Source organism: Vulpes lagopus, chromosome 7 (assembly GCF_018345385.1).
Source record: "Vulpes lagopus strain Blue_001 chromosome 7, ASM1834538v1, whole genome shotgun sequence".
Taxonomy (NCBI): domain Eukaryota; kingdom Metazoa; phylum Chordata; class Mammalia; order Carnivora; family Canidae; genus Vulpes; species Vulpes lagopus.
Genome location: NC_054830.1, coordinates 43,798,638 through 43,816,945, shown reverse-complemented (window position 1 = coordinate 43,816,945; position 18,308 = coordinate 43,798,638). Strand labels below are relative to the sequence as shown.

The 18,308-nt window shown below is 37.0% G+C and overlaps 1 protein-coding gene across 11 annotated transcripts in view; it reads right to left on the bottom strand.

Moving 5' to 3' along the window:
- Nucleotides 1-18,308, bottom strand: part of CNTN4 (contactin 4) — a 913,336-nt gene that overhangs the window by 72,526 nt on the left and 822,502 nt on the right. For all 11 annotated transcript variants that reach the window (XM_041761632.1, XM_041761629.1, XM_041761630.1 and 8 more), the window contains one exon: nt 583-710. In XM_041761632.1, the coding sequence (XP_041617566.1) occupies nt 583-710 (128 nt within the window). The remainder of the gene's footprint in view (nt 1-582; nt 711-18,308) is intronic.

Below are 18,308 nucleotides of genomic sequence, written 5' to 3'. Positions count from 1 at the left end.
TTTCTGTCTTATACTATAAAGTACCCAGACTAAGGCATGTGGAAAATTTTATTTCCTTAAAACTGAGAAGGTTGGCAGGGTGACTAAAGCAAAGCACAGAGGTGATCAAATCCCTTTATTGGTGTAATAATCCATATCCATATCTCTGACTAACCAGGGCAGCTCTTTTAAAAATAGCCAATGTCATTGTTTAAACAATGTTTTCTAAAAATAGTATTCGAGTCATGGGTTTTTAATTTGTTAGCACAGTGTTCCTAGGCATGAATTTCAAATCTACAGAGACTTGAAAGAAATTTAATTAAAGGATTGAAGATAACATTAGTTACAATAGTATAATAGATACAATGGCTGTAATTCTCAAAATTGTATTGGATGATTCTGAAATAAGATAGCCTTTCAATCATATTCATTACCAACAGTTCTCTAAGAATCATTAATCATATAATGTTTGGCATGATGTATTAATTTAGTAACACAGTGATAATTCTACATATTAATATGAATTATGCCACTTCTATAGATTGCATTATTAGAAATAAGGACGTGTATATCAATGTATGTGTTCTCTGGGTTAGTCATTACCTTTTACTACCAAGTTTCCAGTACTGCTAGCAGTTCCAAAATGGTTAGTAGCTATACAGGTATAACTTCCAGCATCTGACTTTGTCACATTGACAATTCTGAGGCTTCCATCTTCAGAAATGGTAATTCTGAAATTAAAACAAATACACCAAAATGGTAAGTTTATCACATATAACTAATTGAAAATGGTATCTCTCATTCTGTCATCTTTCAAAGTATAAATCATGGTTATATTACCAACAGTCTCTTCTTTATTTAGGGCATTTGTCTGTATACACATAATTATAATTAGGACGTGTAACTTATTTAGGACTTTTAACACTTTTCTTGCTAAAATGGTCTCAACATTCTGTTGGCATAAATATTGGAAATACTAGTAGATTGTAACCATCCTCTGTCTTTGGTGGCTCTAACCAGATTATGCATTGTTGATCACCATTGATCTTAACACTGCTGAGTATGAGAAAAAAAGCCTCTTGACTCACCACTTGACAAATTTTCATCAAAGATTTTTTTTAAATTTATTTATTCATGAGAGACACACAGAGAGGCAGAGACATAGGTAAAGGGAGAAGAAGCAGGATCCATGCAAGGAGCCCGATGTGGGACTCGATTCTGGGACTCCACGATCACACCCTGAGCTGAAGACAGATGCTCAACTACTGAGCCACCCAGGGATCCCAGAAGATGTTTTCTTCTAGATTGGTGGCTTAAATTAAATGAGTGATTACTAAGTATATTTATTTCTGACATATGTCAGATAATACATTTTTAATGAGATACAAGAAGTGAATTAAAAAAAAATTAAAATATCCTGTGACATAGTATGACTTTGGCAGAATAGCAAATGTGGATGGCATATCTCAGGGCCCATAATTAGGGATAAGTATCTACTACTTAGATAGTAGTAAGGAAACACTTGCACTGACAGACACGAAACTGGAATGAGAGGATTCTTGAGAACCCTGTTTTCAACATGACTATAGCAGAAGAGGAAGGTATAGAGATGAGTAGGACGTGAGCCTGGCTTGGACACCAGACAGAGAAATAAAAAATGTACCCAGATGGATCATTTAGGATTATTGTCTGCTGAACCTCTGCTACATCCTTCATATTTACCCACCTCGTTCTCTGTCTTCTGCTCTCCCCTTCTCACCTGGCCTATCAGGTACCCCACCTGGCCTCTCTGTACCCCATTGTCCTCAATAAATTCTGTTTTAGAACCTACCAGGCCTGATCGATCTGATCTTTGCCTTTCTCTTGCCTACTTGATTTCATTCAAATCTTCTACCCTCCAATGGACTGGAGTTACACTGGCTTTCTGCAAGTCCCTATAGTTTTGGGACACATTCCCACTTCAGGGCCTTTCTATCTGCTCTTCTGTCTGCCCTGACATTGGGACACAGCTACCATCTTCTCACCTTCTCAGGACCTCACCTTGGAGGCAGTGTTTTTCTTATGACTCATGTTTCTATTTTTTTATTTTAATTTTTTTATGACTCATATTTTTACTTATTTATTTTTTTAAATTTTTATTTATTTATGATAGAGAGAGAGAGAGAGGCTGAGACACAGGCAGAGAGAGAAGCAGGCTCCATGCACCGGGAGCCCGACGTGGGATTCGATCCAGGGTCTTCAGGGTCGCGCCCTGGGCCAAAGGCAGGCGCTAAACCCCTGCGCCACCCAGGGATCCCGACTTATATTTTTAAAGTGGGTTTTTAATTTTGTTATTCTCTTTTCTTGCAGCCATTTTATTTTTTCCTATCAAACACAATCTGGAAGTTCTGCTTACTTCTTAGCTCTCTTACCACATGGTGTATGAGCTTTTCTGAGGACACAGACTGTGTTTATCTTATTACTTAATCTCCAGGAACTAGTACCTAGATGACATGTAGTTGATGCCCTGTAAGTATCTGCTAAGTGACTGAGTGAATAAGTAAATAAATATCCTAAGAGAAAAATCAATAACATGCTTTAGGAATTCAGAGTGGCTAAACCACTGAGCACTAGTGATAGCCTTAACAGAATATTTCACAAATATTTGAAACAAGGGGTCTAGGGTGGTCATAGCTTTGCTTAATAGAATTTTTGGGTAATCATTTTAAAACCACAGGTGAAAATTTAAATATGCTGTTTTGCAAATGCTGTATATACTTTCCAAGAAAGCTCTTTGGGATGGAGAAGCTACAGATTTCCTGATGACTCATTCCAGATTCTTTGACTCAGGCTGATGAGAAGGTATGAAGTTGTAAGAACTCTATAAAGGGTATTAGAGTCAGAGGGATGGGTGTTCAAATTCCTGTTCTGTTAGCTCCAGCTGTGTGGTCAGAGGCAATCTGCTTAACTTTCTAAGTTTTAGTTTCCTCATCTATAAAATTGAGCTAACAATACCAATTGGGTAAGTTGTTAGTAAGAATTAGGTAAGATAAGATCAGTGAGATTTCTAGCACATTTCCTGGTATTTATTAGGTAGTAGTTTTGTTGTTGCTATTTTTTCATCTTTAAAACTATGTCCTCTTATTTAGTTATTTGTGCACTATGGGGAAAATTGGACAACATTCTCTGGACATAGTTTCTCTTAATATAGTAATTAAATCAGTCTACTTTTTATACTCCAACTATTACGTCTGACAATCTGAGCTCAATACACAAATTAACTGAGTCCTCCCAAATAAGTACATAAGATGCATACAAGGAGGTCCTTTGCTCATTCACACCATAATACACATATAACAGTTGCTCAATAAAGACCATGTGATACCCTGTTAGCCCAAGAGCAGATGTACTGATAAAAATAGCATGGTGATTAAATCCTAATTCCCTTAATAAACACAAAAATAATTTTAGAGGAGTTAATCATATTCTTATTTATAAAATAATTCTCTGGAAATTGTAAAATGTTGGCATATGAAAACCTAGTAAGGAAGGTGACATTTGTGTTTTGTAAATGGAGTGATTTTCTGTGAGGTAATATAGGTTTGGGGTATATTAAATACTAAGAGGTGAACTGACTCTTTCAAAGCACAAAGACCTTTTAATAGTTTATATTATTTAAAGTGGTATTGTAATTTCCAAAATGTAAAGCCATTACCTGTATCATACTGTTTAATACCAACAGGATATGAATAAGGAAACAAGTAATGGGTTTGTCATCAGATGACCGCTATTAGCCTTGACTCTGATACTTGCTATGACCTGGCCTAATTACTTATGCCCTAAGGCAGGATTTCTCAGCCTTGGCACTACTGACATTTTGCACCATATAATTCTTGTCATGTGAGGGTATTTAGCAGCATCTTTGTCCCTTGCACACTGGATTCCATTAATTCTGCCTCTCTTCCCAAGTTGTGACAATCAAAAATATCTCCAAATATGGCCAAATGTTCCCTGGTGGCAAAATCATCCACAGTAGAGAGCTACTGGTCTACATCAGTTTTTATTCTTTTAATCTCACTGATGATTATCTTCTACATTGAGATAAGACAGGTGAAAGGTTCTTTTAATTGTAAAGTGCTGTATAAATGTTTTTCTTATTTACCACTGTCATTCCATTCCTGTATCTTTAATGATGGTATATACATTGCACAAAAGGCACTCAACATATTGTTGCTACTCTGCTGTGGGAACCAGCTAGCTCTACACAATCTCCCTCAAGGCTCTCTTTGCCCCTTACCCTCAAAGCTTCCTTATCCAATTTCCTTTAAGCTTTGTGAAATGACAGGGTAATTTTACAAACTGTTGTACTACTGATTTTTAAGATTTCAGTGCCTGCCAATGGTTAAGTGTTTTAATCTTCCCATTTTTTTTTTTTAACAAAGAGATAAGAGCTAGGGCTCCAAGCCTCGAATTTCAGACAATAGAAAAGGTGAGTGAGGGAGATAATCTGTAAAAGTTTTAGCAGCTGTCATTAAATTACATCACATTGCTGTTTATTTTTCCTAGGTACAATCCAATGTTATATATGGAGCTTTGTGAAATCCAACCAATTTCTTTTCCAAACAATATAATGAACTGATTAAGAACATAAACTCTGGGGGTGCCTGGGGGCTCAGTTGTTTGGGTGTCCAACTCTTGGTTTTAGCTCAGGTCATGATCTCAGGGTTGTGAGACTGAGCCCTCCGTTAGGCTCCACACTTGGCATGGAATCTGTCTACCTCTCTGTCTGCACCTCCCCTTGCTGATATGCTCTCTCTCTCTCTCAAATAAATAAATGAATCTTAAAAAAAAAAAAAAAAGGAACAAACTCTGGAACTATACTATCTAGCCACAAATCAGACTTGTGCCACTTATAACCTGTGTGAGTAATATCTTTGCATGTAAATTTCCTTATTTGAGATAATGGAATAATAAAAGTAACTATATCTCACAAGGTATTGTAAAGATATGCACTGCTGAGACCAGTGCCTAGCACATGAAAATCACAATATAAGTGCATTAGCCAAATATTCTATTAACTAAAGTTCTGTATCCTCCTAAATCTATTATTTTAGATATTAATAAAAGACTCTCTTAAGGTTAAGACTACTACCAAGTAGTTTTGCCCGTCTGAAATCCTATTACACATTATTATGCTTAATGAAGCATATGGGTAACATTAAGTAGTTATAGAAGCAGGATGAAAAATTGGACTCATTTATTCATAGCTACTAAACACCTCCTGTATACCAGGCTTACACAAAACAGAACGATCTTAGATAATTACATACCTAGAAATGACGTCAATGTGTTATGTATCATACATAATGCATACATTTCTATAAATGCATATTAGAAAGGGCATTACTTTTGCCTGTGGGGAGTCTATTTCTCATGCTATTCCTAGAATAAAGAAAGGCAAAGACCAAGACCTGGCCAATCAGGAGATTCGATTCCCCTGTCTGCAGTGATTGGTTTAGAGGTAGGCATGCTACCAAAACCAGGAACTATTTGAGGAAACAATCTCTTTCTATTTATTATCACATTTGGAGATGGAAATCTAGAACTGCTAGCAGTTGTCATACTTGCCATAGAAAGCATGCCTTAAAGAAACTAATCAAAAATAAGCAGAGCCCAGGAGATAGAAGAGAACTATGATCTCTTTGAGCCTGTTTCTGTCCATGGCTAAGCCAGCAGTCTCCTTTGGATGCCTCAGTTACATAAGGCAATGATTTAAGATATTAGAGATTTAGTTTTAATCTCTTGGAACTGGAAGAGCCCAATATTTTAGAGAAATTAGTGAACATGGGATGCCTGGGTGGCTCAGCGGTTGAGTGTCTGCCACTGACTCAGGGAGTGATCCCAGGGTCTGGGATCAAGTCCTGCATCGGGCTCCTGCAGAGAGCCTGCTTCTCCCTCTGCCTGTGTCTCTGCCTCTCTCTCTCTCTCATGAATAAATCTTAAAAAAAATCTTAAAAAAAAAAAGAAAGAAAGAAATTAGTGAATTTGTTCAGGAGATAGAGGTAGTGAAAGTGGACAGGAGACATGAGTCCTCCACATAATTCTTTGATGGCTACCTCTAAAGAACTCAAAAGACTGATTAACTCAATTACAGAGGAATGACTATGGATTTATGGGTCTGAAAAAGTGACCTGATCTTCCTTTATACACAGCTGTGCCATATACTTTTGGCTATTTATTTCTATTGATTAAAGGCCAAGTTTACAATGACTTGTTGCTTTGAATTTATGGGATTTTTGTAGGTGAGGAATTTATCCTTGGGGTGCTAATTTTGTAGGTGAGTATTTATCCTTGGGGTGCTAATTTTGACTAACTCAAGGAACTTTTGAAATGTAACTCAACACTATTATTTAGATACTTGCTTCCTTTCATTTTGGAGTCAGTCCCAACTTAGAAAAAGTTGTTCAACCAATATTTCTACATTCACTTTTTCCCATGAACCTAGTACCTGAATCCCATGGAAGTATACTTGTATTTTCACATTTGTTTCTTAATGAGATTTCAAAGTTTCCATTTCATTTTAGTTTTTCTGTTTCAGACTGTTGACTGACCTGTAGCTATTAGCTTGATATTGAACTTTGAGCTCCTTCTAATACTCATGAATAGTGATAGAGTTAGATAAAAGGAATTGAAAATGTAAATCTGTTCTTGGCTTAGAATAGGTTAGCTCTGACCTACCTGTAGGCTCTTTTTAAATCATTGATATTATCAGAGAAGAGTCAAAAATGATAAAGCAGCAAGTAGTAAAAATAAAGGTGTGACATAGGACTTAATTTCTCCCACATGAAAAAAAGGTCATCTAATTCACAACATAGTAAATTGCCCATTGCATAGAGAAGCAGTTATTCCTCCATTTCATTTAGAGATTTCAGATCCGTAGAGGATAGGAACCTATCTGGAATTATGAGATAAATTGAATCTTTCTTTCTTAATATGAGGCTCTGGGTTATAGCCATTGAAGAGCTGACCTTGTCAGTCCTATTAATCAAAACCAGTCTGGGGACACTGGACCTTTAAAAATGCTGATCTTTCTTCTTTGGGGGCTTTAGGAACAGATGACAAAAGCTGCCAACTCCACAATATTCTATCACCCTAAAGAGAAGGGTTATCCCCAAATAGTGACCTATGATTCTGTGAGCAGCTCTGCATGGAAGCCCAACTACAGGTGACAGAAGTAGTGCATCCTCACCTGTCTGGAAACACTTCCCTTATATATAAGTAAGACTCTATGGAGTACACCTTAGAAACCATCCTTAGAAACCAGTACACTTTTTTTAAAAAAGATTTTATTTATTTATTCATGAGACAGACAGAGAGAGAGAGAGAGGCAGAGACACAGGCAGAGGGAGAAACAAGCCCCATGCAAGGAGCCCGACATGGGACTCGATCCTGAGATTCCAGGATCATGCCCTGGGCTGAAAGAGGTGCTAAACCTCTGAGCCACCCAGGCTGCCTAGAAACCAGTACACTTTTAAACCACCTTAGTGTTAGATCAGGGACAACATAAATCACTTTAAAAACCTCAAAGGGTCCTAACAGGCTTCTCCTTTCTCTTATACCTGAGGAGTTCCAGAAAACATGCTTGCCATTTAACAGCCTGAACATGAAAGCATAGATTTATGTATTAAAAAAGAGGTTAACACTTCTGGAGGCCTAAAATATATTCTAAAACTTCAGACATGGTTAATCTAAGTACTGCTACTTCTCAACTCAAGCACACTGGCAGCATGGTACAGATGTCACAGGACTCGTGACCCCAGAGGCAACCAGTGATGTACTAGAATGAGGGCAATTAAGTCAGACATCCCCAAACCAGGGGTCACTCTACCTTATGAGATAGTACACAAGGTGAGGCATGTGTTAACCAGACCCTTATAAAATCAGAGGAAGGACTGCCTAGCTACAAATGTGTACACTTTATTCTGCATTGAGTTGTCTTCTAATGTAATTGGAAGATTTCATGTAAAAACTCATTCCTGGCTAGTTGTGACAAATAGGAAAATAGGATAGTGTCATAACACAGCCCTGTAGGGCACCAATGAGCTGGAGAGGAGAAGCAATACCTCCTTTAAGCAGCCAGTAGACTTTCTAGCTCCTACCCTGGCTCCAAGAGCTCATCAATGTCTCTACCCTATTCCTGTGGGCTTTTGAGATCATTTTAGATGGTTTTTAACCATTAATCTGTGCTGAGTAAATGGAACACAGCTTCTTGGTAGCCTTTAGGCTATGGGCCACAGTTTCCTTCCTCCTGGATTCTCCCCACCTCAGACATACCTCACCAAGAGACCAAAGCAATGGAATAGGAAGGGGAACAGGAACTAGGGAACAGCCCTAGTTTTCTAAGGCTGCCGTAACAAGGTGCCACAAACTGGATAGCTTAAAACAGCAAGAATTTATTATTCAGTAGTTCTGGAGACTAGAAATCTGAAGTCAAAGCGCTGGAAGAATTCGTTGTTTTTGGAGTCTCAGAGGGAGAATGTTTCTTTGCCTTTCTCTTAACTTCTGGTAACAATCATTGGTCCTTGGTTTATATATATCTCTTGGTTTATAGATACATCACTTGAATTCTTGTTTCTATCATCACATAGTGTTTTTCCTATGTGTCTCCTGACATTGTCTTCCCTCTGTGCACATGTCTTTATCCAAGTTTCCCTCTTCTTAGAAGGACACCAGTAACTGAATTAGGGCCCACCTGAATCTAGTTTGACTTCATCCGAACTCAATTACAAGTCTCATGATTGTTGTTCTGGGTTGATCTAGCAGCTTCAAAGACTACTTTCCAGTCCTTAGAGGATGGGGAAGGGACATAATGCAGAGGAATGGGTCTGATTCCACAGGCCTGGCACCATTGATGATGCTCATCAATAACCTTTCCTTCTTCGTGGGGCCAGGTCCTGTGTTCCAAAAGAATTTACATTTTAAAAAACTGGAAATTATTGCTCTTTAGGTGGTATATTAACAATCAAATGTGGAGTATGAAGGAATGTTCTGGTGTGGTAATGGATAATGTATTAAACTATAAAAAGTCTTGGGATGCCTGCGTGGCTCAATGGTTGAGCTTCTGCCTTTGGCTCAAGGTGCAATCTCGGGATCTGGGATTGAGTCCTACATCGAGCTCCTTGCCGGGAGTCTGCTTCTCCCTCTGCCTGTGTCTCTGCCTCTCTCTCTTTCTCTTTCTGTGTCACTCATGAATAAATAAATAAAATCTTTAAAAATAATAAGAATAAAGTATAAAAAGTCCAACAGGAAAACAAAATTAGGGCCTACTTGCAATTTTTTTTCTTTCTAATTTTTTGGATTAAAGTAGATCTTCCATTCAATCCTTTCTTGGCTGTCATTACTGTGGCCAATTAATATTTATTTTGATATTAATATTATAGCCAAAATTAGATAGAGGAGGCCTATACCAAAATGGCAACATACAGTTTTCTAACTACTTCTTTATGGAAGCTGAAGCTGAGAAAGGCAGTGTCTTTACTTGTCCTTCAGGCAATAGCAATACAACAGTCTTAGAATACAACACCCATGAAATAGTCAAAATTTTGAAGGAGTGGAGAAGTAGCAATGAAGAGACAAAGACTTGTATATTCAACCTATCAACTTCAGTAAGCCTGTGACCAATAGAGGCATAGACATTTAGACTTGGTAGAGCTATTCCTGGCTTTGTGCCAGTTGAGAACTAAGAAAAGCCTAGAAGAGGAACTGGCATTGTGCTGTAAGCAATGGCAAAAAACAAAACAAAACAAAACAAACACCAAAACTCTGCTCTTAAGGAAAAACCAACCAACCAACCAACCAAACACTTGCTTTGGTTTGAATTTGGTTATTTACTTAACCAAATTCAAAGTCATTTTTGCTTTGGTAATTGTTAACTATATGTGTCAGCTTGACTGAGCTAAGGGATGTTCAAATAGCTGGTAAAAAATTATTTCTCTGAGTCTTGAAGGTGTTGCTGAAAGAGCTTAGCATTGGAGTTGGTAGACTAAGTAAAGAAGATTGCCCTCAGCAATGCTGATGAATATCATCCAGTCCTGTGAGGGCTTGCAGAGAGTGAAAAGAAGGAAGGGTGAATTTGCTTTCTCTGAACTAGGATACCCATCTTCTCTGGCTTTGGATGGTAGCGTCCCTGGTTCTTGGACCTTTGCACTCAGGTTAGGAGTTACACTCATCTACTCCGCTGGTTTACACACCCTGGGAATTGCTCTAAATCATACCACTGGCTTTCCTAGATCTTCAGATTGCAGACAGCACATCATGGGACTTCTGGGCCTCTACAGTCATATGAGTATTCATATAATAAATATTTTCTTATATATTCTGTTGGTTCTTTCTCAGGAGAACCCTGGCCAATATAGTTTTTAACTGTGATTTGCCTGAGTTTACATATTGAAATTTAAAAGATACATGGAAATTCTCAGCCTAATTGGAGAGATGGGATTATCCTGATTTATAGAAAGAAAGAATTGCTTTGTGGTAATGTGCAGTTTATAAAGAGTCAATTGAGAGCATTAAAAGATGGCTTTTCTGCCCATCTTGAGAAAAGATGATGTTTCCGATTACAAATTTAAATGAAGGTCAGTGGGAAGATACTTACTTCAAGGGCAGTTTCAGGCCAACCTGTCATTGATCTTTCTGTATAGTGTCTGCGGCAGCAATAGACATTGCTATTGACCAGACACCTTGGTGACAAAGTTCCCTTAGAGATAATTTGCTTTCTGTCGTAAGATTTGAGTTTAATAAACCACTGAACAACCTGTGTATTTCAGTCTGCTTGAAGAACAACCAGCAGTTCAGAGCCTATTGCCCTTGCCTCCAGCACTGTTCAAAAGAGAAAATAACTTGTGTTTGCTTAACCTGGTTTGATCCAAGTCTAACTTCCTCTGAACAATAGTTTTAAAAGCTCTGTAAAATAACCTGGAAGGGACTATCCTCTCAGGTACAGATGAGTATTTAGATCGCAGAGTTAAAATACCGGGGTTAATTATAACTACTCTTCTTGACACAATGCATGGATAAGTGTAGGAAATAGTTTTCTTGGGCAGATGTAACTTTGAGGTTTTATTTATTGACATTGTAAGCAAAAAAACACCAAAAACATGTTTTGGGAAGAAAGAAATAAAGGACATGTTTGTCTAAAATTTGTTTCTTAAATTGCTACCTTTAATTTATGCAGGATCTCTGTGTCTCCATTAATACAAGATTTAGGATTCCTTTCTTCCAGAAATTTATGACCTAAGATAATTTCAATATAAATCTATGGGGCATTTTGAAGATGAATGGGGTAGGGACAGGAAAGCAATACCATATTTTACTTCTACATCTCTATGTTTTGATCAAGGCATCATAATAAGTAATATTACTTGTGTAATGAGAAAAATCTTATTATTAAACTCCAAGGTACTCAAAATATTTTATATAACAACATCATAGGACACTAGAATAGCTAGTAAAAGAATAATTCAATAGCAAAGTTAAACTGTTTTTAGAAATAATTGGAAATGAAGAAGCAGAGATGGACCAGTAGACCTAAAGACCTGGAGGGATGGCTATAAATACTCAAAGCTGAGTGTTGGGCATGGCAAGGTGCTGAGGAAGTTTATCAAGCACCTAAAATATACTATTGGGTGCTCTCGGATGCTTGCACTTGTTATCACATTTAAGCCATACAGCAATCTAGAGAAGCATTATTATCCCAATTTTTCAGATGAGAAAAATGAAATCTGGAAAGTAAATTAAAATGTCCGAGGGCAATGTGGTCAATAAAGAATGAAGTTTCAAAGTTAGATCTCACTACAAAGTCTGCATTCTTTCTACCATGCCATCCTGTGGTGTTGAAGGATATAAGAAAGAAAGAAAACAAGAAGCAAAGCCCATTAAACCCACATTTAAGAGGTTTTCCTTAAATTTGCCATTAGATCTTTGGTTATGATACTTTTTTTTTTTTTTGCTTTCTAATTAAGCTTGTCAAAATAGCTTTTTCCAATATTGAGAAATATGTGAACACAATTTCTTAAGACAGAAGCAAAAGTAAAGAATGTGTAAAAGTGAGTTGAAGTTGTAATCATAGAAGGTTCCCTTATCCCTAACTAAAATGCCTGGAAGATAATAATTAATTAGAAAAGGAGGCCCACTATATAGATTATGTAACTTGGTAAGCAGAGGAGGTTTCTATAACACAAATAGCAATACTGGCCATGCTAGAAAAACATATAATTTTATTATGTATCAAACTCTCAACGCTTTAGGAATTGCAAGATCATGGTTTGTTTGCTTGAACCCCTCACCCCAGAACTTTATAACATTTCTAAGTAAGGAAATCAAAGTGGAATCTCCTACCTCCTATACATCATTGATAGCACACCATTGTCAGGGTCCAGCTAAAATTCTCAAAGACCCTCCCTGCCATGAACAGCAACTACACTTAGTATTTCTGGCTTTGTCAGAAGCATAGAAACTCAGGATCATGAAACTTCTCAGTTAATACAAGATTTTCCAAACTCCCTGGTATGCTTCTAATTTCTGCCATATTCATGTAGATACTTGTATCCTTGCTCTAATATTTGTTAGACACATGACTTTGGAATGTCTCTTAAACTCTCTGAACTCCAGTTTGCAATCTCTAAAATGAAGGTCATAATAATAATAATACATCTATTTCATAGGTTTTGTTGAGAAAGTTACACGTGAAAATACCTGTGAAGCATTTATAACTGTGGTGGCACATAGCAAGCACATAATAAATATTGGGCATAGTGATCATTTTTATTATTTTCTTCATCATCATTTTTAATAGGCATTATTTTTTTAAAAAGATTGTATTTATTTATTCATGAGAGACAGAGAGAGAGAAAGAGAGAGAGAGGCAGAGACATAGGCAGAGGGAGAAGCAGGCTCCTCACAAGGAGCCCAATGCAGGACTCGATCCCAGGATCTGGGATCACGCCCTGAGTCGAAGGCAGATGTCCAACTGCTGAGCCACCCAGGCGTCCCTGTTTTCTTCATCCTTATCATCATTATAGTCATGGTATTCTCTTTAAGTGATTCATAGTTTAAAATTAAAATAACATCATATTGCTACTATAAAGAAAACATCATATTGATACTATAGATAGAAATCAGTATCACTTGCCATAGATGCCAACCATAGAAGTAAATATGATAGAAACATACATAACATACTACTTTCTAGTTGGGTGTGGTTATTTGCTGGGATATTGAGCCAATAGCCTGCTTTTACTTTGGTAAAGAGGTATTACCCACGGTTTCAAATGTGTTCAGACATACTAGGACCAAACTGACTCTCCCCTTGATCTACTCAGAAGCAGTGAAAAAGACCTATGTGATTCACTACCATTTAATGTCTGTCTACTGTGTGCTAAGATTATCTGAGTATTTACAGAGGTACAAGTCTTCTACTTTGTGAAACACAAAGCTATTTCAACCACGTTCCCAAGATAAAGTTCCTTTATAACATTACAACAATGTGGGCCATCAAACTGTTTTGGGCAGCTCCCATTACTGCAAATTCATGACATTTTGAAGTTGTCAGATCTACTCACATGGCATTTATCATATACTGCCAATATCCCATTGTCCCAAATATCCAAAGAATTTCCAGACATCAGGCCCCAAGTCTTACACTTTTTTGTTGCCTTATCATTTCATATAGTCCTTTATATACAAAGAGGCACACAGTAAATATATTGCTTATTGGGTGAAAATTTACTTAGTCTTGACAATTTTAGAGACACTGGTGGATATCTCTCGGGGTAAAGACCCTGATTTCTAACCTTTTCTGGTGGGTGGATGGAAGTCAGAGATCTCTTTAAGACTCAGAAGCAAATTATAACATTACCTCCCTGCAAACGCAACTATGCATATTGTTTTTGAAAGTTTACAGTTCTCCTAAAGCACCTCTAAGTCAGAAAACTGTAAAGAGAAGCCACTGTCCTGGAGTCAACATAGATATCACCTTCATTGATTCATGAAGGTGTGTAAGCTGTAATTACTGTTTTTATAAGCTCAAGAAAAGGATTCTATGTGCTTAAGTTAATACTTGAGGGGTGGTACTGTTTTCCCGTGGGGGGATTATTTGTATGTGCTTTGTATCTTCAGGTCTGTTTTATACAGGAGAACATTTCCTGGATGAAACCAAATCCTTGTAGCAATCCACTCTTGTCTCAACAAATACACAACCAAGTGTCATGTGAAAAATGTCGACAGGGACCTGGTTGTTGTACTATTTTTTCCCCCTATGTGAAAAAGAAAGCTATTTCTTTTCAAGGAACAGTCTTTTTTCTTTTCAGACAAACCATCTAAAAAGAACTATAAAGTCACACAGGTAATGGGTTTCAATAAATAATTCTCATGATGACAGAACATTTAAGGAATTGATATATGTGTCCTCTCCTATTTAATAGCCAAAATCTGCAAGGACCTTTTCCTAATTCCAAGGAGAAGTCGATGACAGAAAAAGTGAACGGCTTAAGAAAGGAGCAGAAAGCTCTTATAATTAAAGGTGTCTTGGTCGAGGGGCAGAACATAGTAATTTAGATATGCCAGTGATAAGGAAAGTTTGATAAAGATGGGGGGGTGTTGAAAGAACATAGGACTGTGAATATGACCTACTTAGATTAGAAAAAAAAGAACAGGATAATATCTGAGCATATTTGTCCTGTACATGGATAAAATAGTTTCTGGCAAATCCTTCTCTAATAATCAGCATACCACATTTCCTGGAAAATCTAGTAAAAGAGGCTTTTGTGTAAATGTTAAACTCAAAAGAATGATGAAAAGAATATAGTAATCCCGAAAATACTGATAATTTCAAGCAACAAACCAAATGTGCTGTAATTATTTTCAAATAATTCACAGTAGTGAATTATTCAAATTGGAGATCTCATCACTTAAAGAATTAAATTGGCTAATATTATCCCCAACAAAGCACGCTTTGTTGCTTTGTCAATGCATCCAATATCTCAGGCCAAGTGATGCAGAATTGTTAGGCATGTTTGCATTGGGTTAGACTCTTAAAGACAGACAAGGACCTTATTAGAAGCTTTCTTTTAAGTGTTGTGCTGGAAATGAGTGAACTTGTGTGTGTCTGGGGTGGGGAGTTAGATACAAAAATAAGACACAGAGAAGATTATGAACGCTCACAATTTTCAGCAATCTATGAGAAAACTGATGCTAATAGCAAATTCACTTTCTTAAAATGAAGTAACCTTAGTAATGAGTGATTTAGGGATATTCTCTTTGTAGTGGTCGAAGAGCAGAAAGAAACAAAGTTGAAAAGAATATAAAACATCAGGAGGTCTGTATAATTAATCAGCAGTCCTATAAAGTATGCCATAAATTAGAGCTACAATTATACCACTGTGCTTGGAAAATAGGAAACTGGACTTTTTATATAACCATTCAGGTTTATTTTTTAATATCTATCTCTAGCATCATGTAAAGTGCACTTTAGGAAATGTGGCTAAGAGAGTTAATGCTTTCATTGCTGCTATTTACAACCTAATTTGCAAGTTTTTACAGCATCTTAATAGTCACATTGCAGTTAAGAAAGAAATATCTTGCCATTCTTGAAGTTCCTTGTCAAGAAAGAAAACTTTAAAAAGTCACTGGAAAATAAAGTTTCAATGGATGATAAAATTTCCTGTGAACCATTTTCCTTTTATGAAATTAAGTCTAAAATTTACTTTTAATATGTAAGTTGAAAATTTGTAATTTTCAACTCTGTTTCCTTTTAAAGGCAGTATACTCCAAGGTATATACTACTTCTGAATTATTTATTCCAAAGGTTCTGGAATTCCTCATTGTTTTTATGTTATATGTAACGATTTATATAGTTTGGGGAAAAAAGTTTGGTGAATATAAATTACAGTGCACTTGCTAGCTTCCCTGCCAGCTTATGTTATACCACTAAATTAATTCCAGGTCATTCAGTAGGGTCATTCTTCTGAGAAAATGGCATTAAGAAAGGCCAATTTTCTGTATACAAGAAAGGGGAAGAGTCTGGTTACACTTGTTTTTAAGTTCCCATACCCATCCAGCTTCTCTTGACCGTCAGGTGCCCATATAGCTTCTCAAAATAAGCCCCAAATTATCACCTTATAAGCATATTAGTCATCTTCCTAATTTTTGTAGCCTTCCCAAACAGTAAAATAAAAGAACACAGATGCCTTCATTTTGGTCTGCCCTGTTTTAGCACAAACGTAATCAGGCTACAGATATTTCCTGAGCACTTGCTCTATAAAAGTCACTGTGATAACCACTAAAAGGAATTCAAAAGGAAAGAAGCAACATTGCTCTCATCAGTTGTCCTATGGAATGGACATCTATTGTATTGCCTATCTAGTACCCATCCCTGATAATCCTGATTTTCCTTTGGAAGCTTCCACTCTCAGACCACATAGTTTGGGTGGTAATAGCACCATCATCTAGATACTGAGGAATTCATGTGTATCAAGAATGGCCGATGAGAGTATCACATGCTCTTGACTAAAGTGAATGGTTTAGGGTTATGCATGTCACTTATTCTAGGTCACTTGTCACTTTTTAAGGTGATAATTTGGGGCTTATCATCTTAAGACCTTTGCTAAAAAACTGGAAAAGGGGTAAACATTTTCTGCTAGTTACTAAAATGGTAGATGATTTGCCAGGGGTCATCTGTCATTCATAGTGGAGAATAGCTTGCCCAAGAAAGAAACCAAGAGAAACTAAGTTTTGGTGATATTCCCCATAGACCATAGACCAAACTCTGAAATTTTCAGATCCATGAACCAGGAAATTCCCCTTGAAGGGTGATGAAAATGGTCTAAAACCAGATTATGGTTACAGTTGAGAAACTCTATAAATTTATTAAAACTCATTGAGCTATACACTTAAAATGGTTGAATTTTATGGCATATAAATTAGACCACAATGAAGTTGTTTAAAAATCCCTTGTAAGGCAGTTTAAGCTGCATTTCTTTCTTTCTTCTTTTTTTAAAAGATATTTTATTTATTTATGAGAGACACAGAGACATAGGCAGAGGGAAAAGAGAAGCAGGCTCTTCTCAGGGATTTGATCCCCAGGATCATATCCTGAGCCACATGCAGTGCTCAACCGCTGAGCCACCCAGGCATATCTTAAGTTGGGTTTCTATCATCTGCAACTCAAAAAGTCATGACAAATACAGTCCTACTGGTAAGAGGGAAAAAATAGTATCTGCATGTCAACAGATGATACATCAAATGAGTGACATGACAAATGGAGGGGGTCAAATGGGTACTTAGGCTGATTCTTACTTCCCACTCCCTACCTACCTCCTCACCAGGCTATGAGCTCCTGAAATAGAGTTCTTTTCATCTTTGTGTTCAAAATACGGTGCAGTAATGACTCAGAGAGGTTGTATTAAAACATGTTTGTTCTATGGTGCTGGTGGTGGAACTACTGGGGGGCTGTTCTGAGAAGTGACTGGTATTAAAATAATTCACAGTGATCTTGATTGGATGAGACATACAAGTGTTTGGCTTCCATTTTGGTGACTTAACACTGAAATACTTTTGTGCCTTATAACAGAATTATACAGGGTTCACATTTTGTTGTTAGTGCTATTTCAGTTTTTCAGAAAAAACAGGCACAAATTATTTGGGAAGAGGACGTCTGCACTGTCAAGTTCATGACCCAAACCAGACAAATTCCCTGGATAACAGCTCAGTTCTTCACCTCACTTTGTCTACATGTGACAGAGTTCTTTGGAGAGATTATATCCTCTATACATTTAGCTTGGCTCTTCCACATTTTTCTCAGTGCTGATGTACTTTTTTATCTGTTTAGGAATACATTCCAAAGTACAAAATGATAGATTCTGATACTTATCTTACTTTTGAGGAGGGGAAAAAAAGCATATTGTAATCAACTTCCAAGAAACTTAAAAAGTGATTTTCTTGTGAGAGAAATATGTACATGCCCACAGATTCTGCACTCGGTTCGGCTGCTGACAAACCATTTTTGGAACTGTTCTTGAGATTAGTGCAGAAAAACAGCAAATGCAATCTCAGCTTATTTGTTCCAGCTGATACCATCTGAACAGAAGCCCAAAGGCATGGGCTTTTGAGATAAGCAGACTTCCCTTAACACCCAACTGAAAATGGTCATGGTTCAAAGACAGATGACCCATCCTACTTTTCACTGACAGGATGTGAAGTATAAAAGGTGGCATAACTTTGTAACTTTTGTTTTATGTTGAATCTCATCAAAATCATTGTTATGGTTTTGTGTGTGTGTGTGTGTTTTACAAATT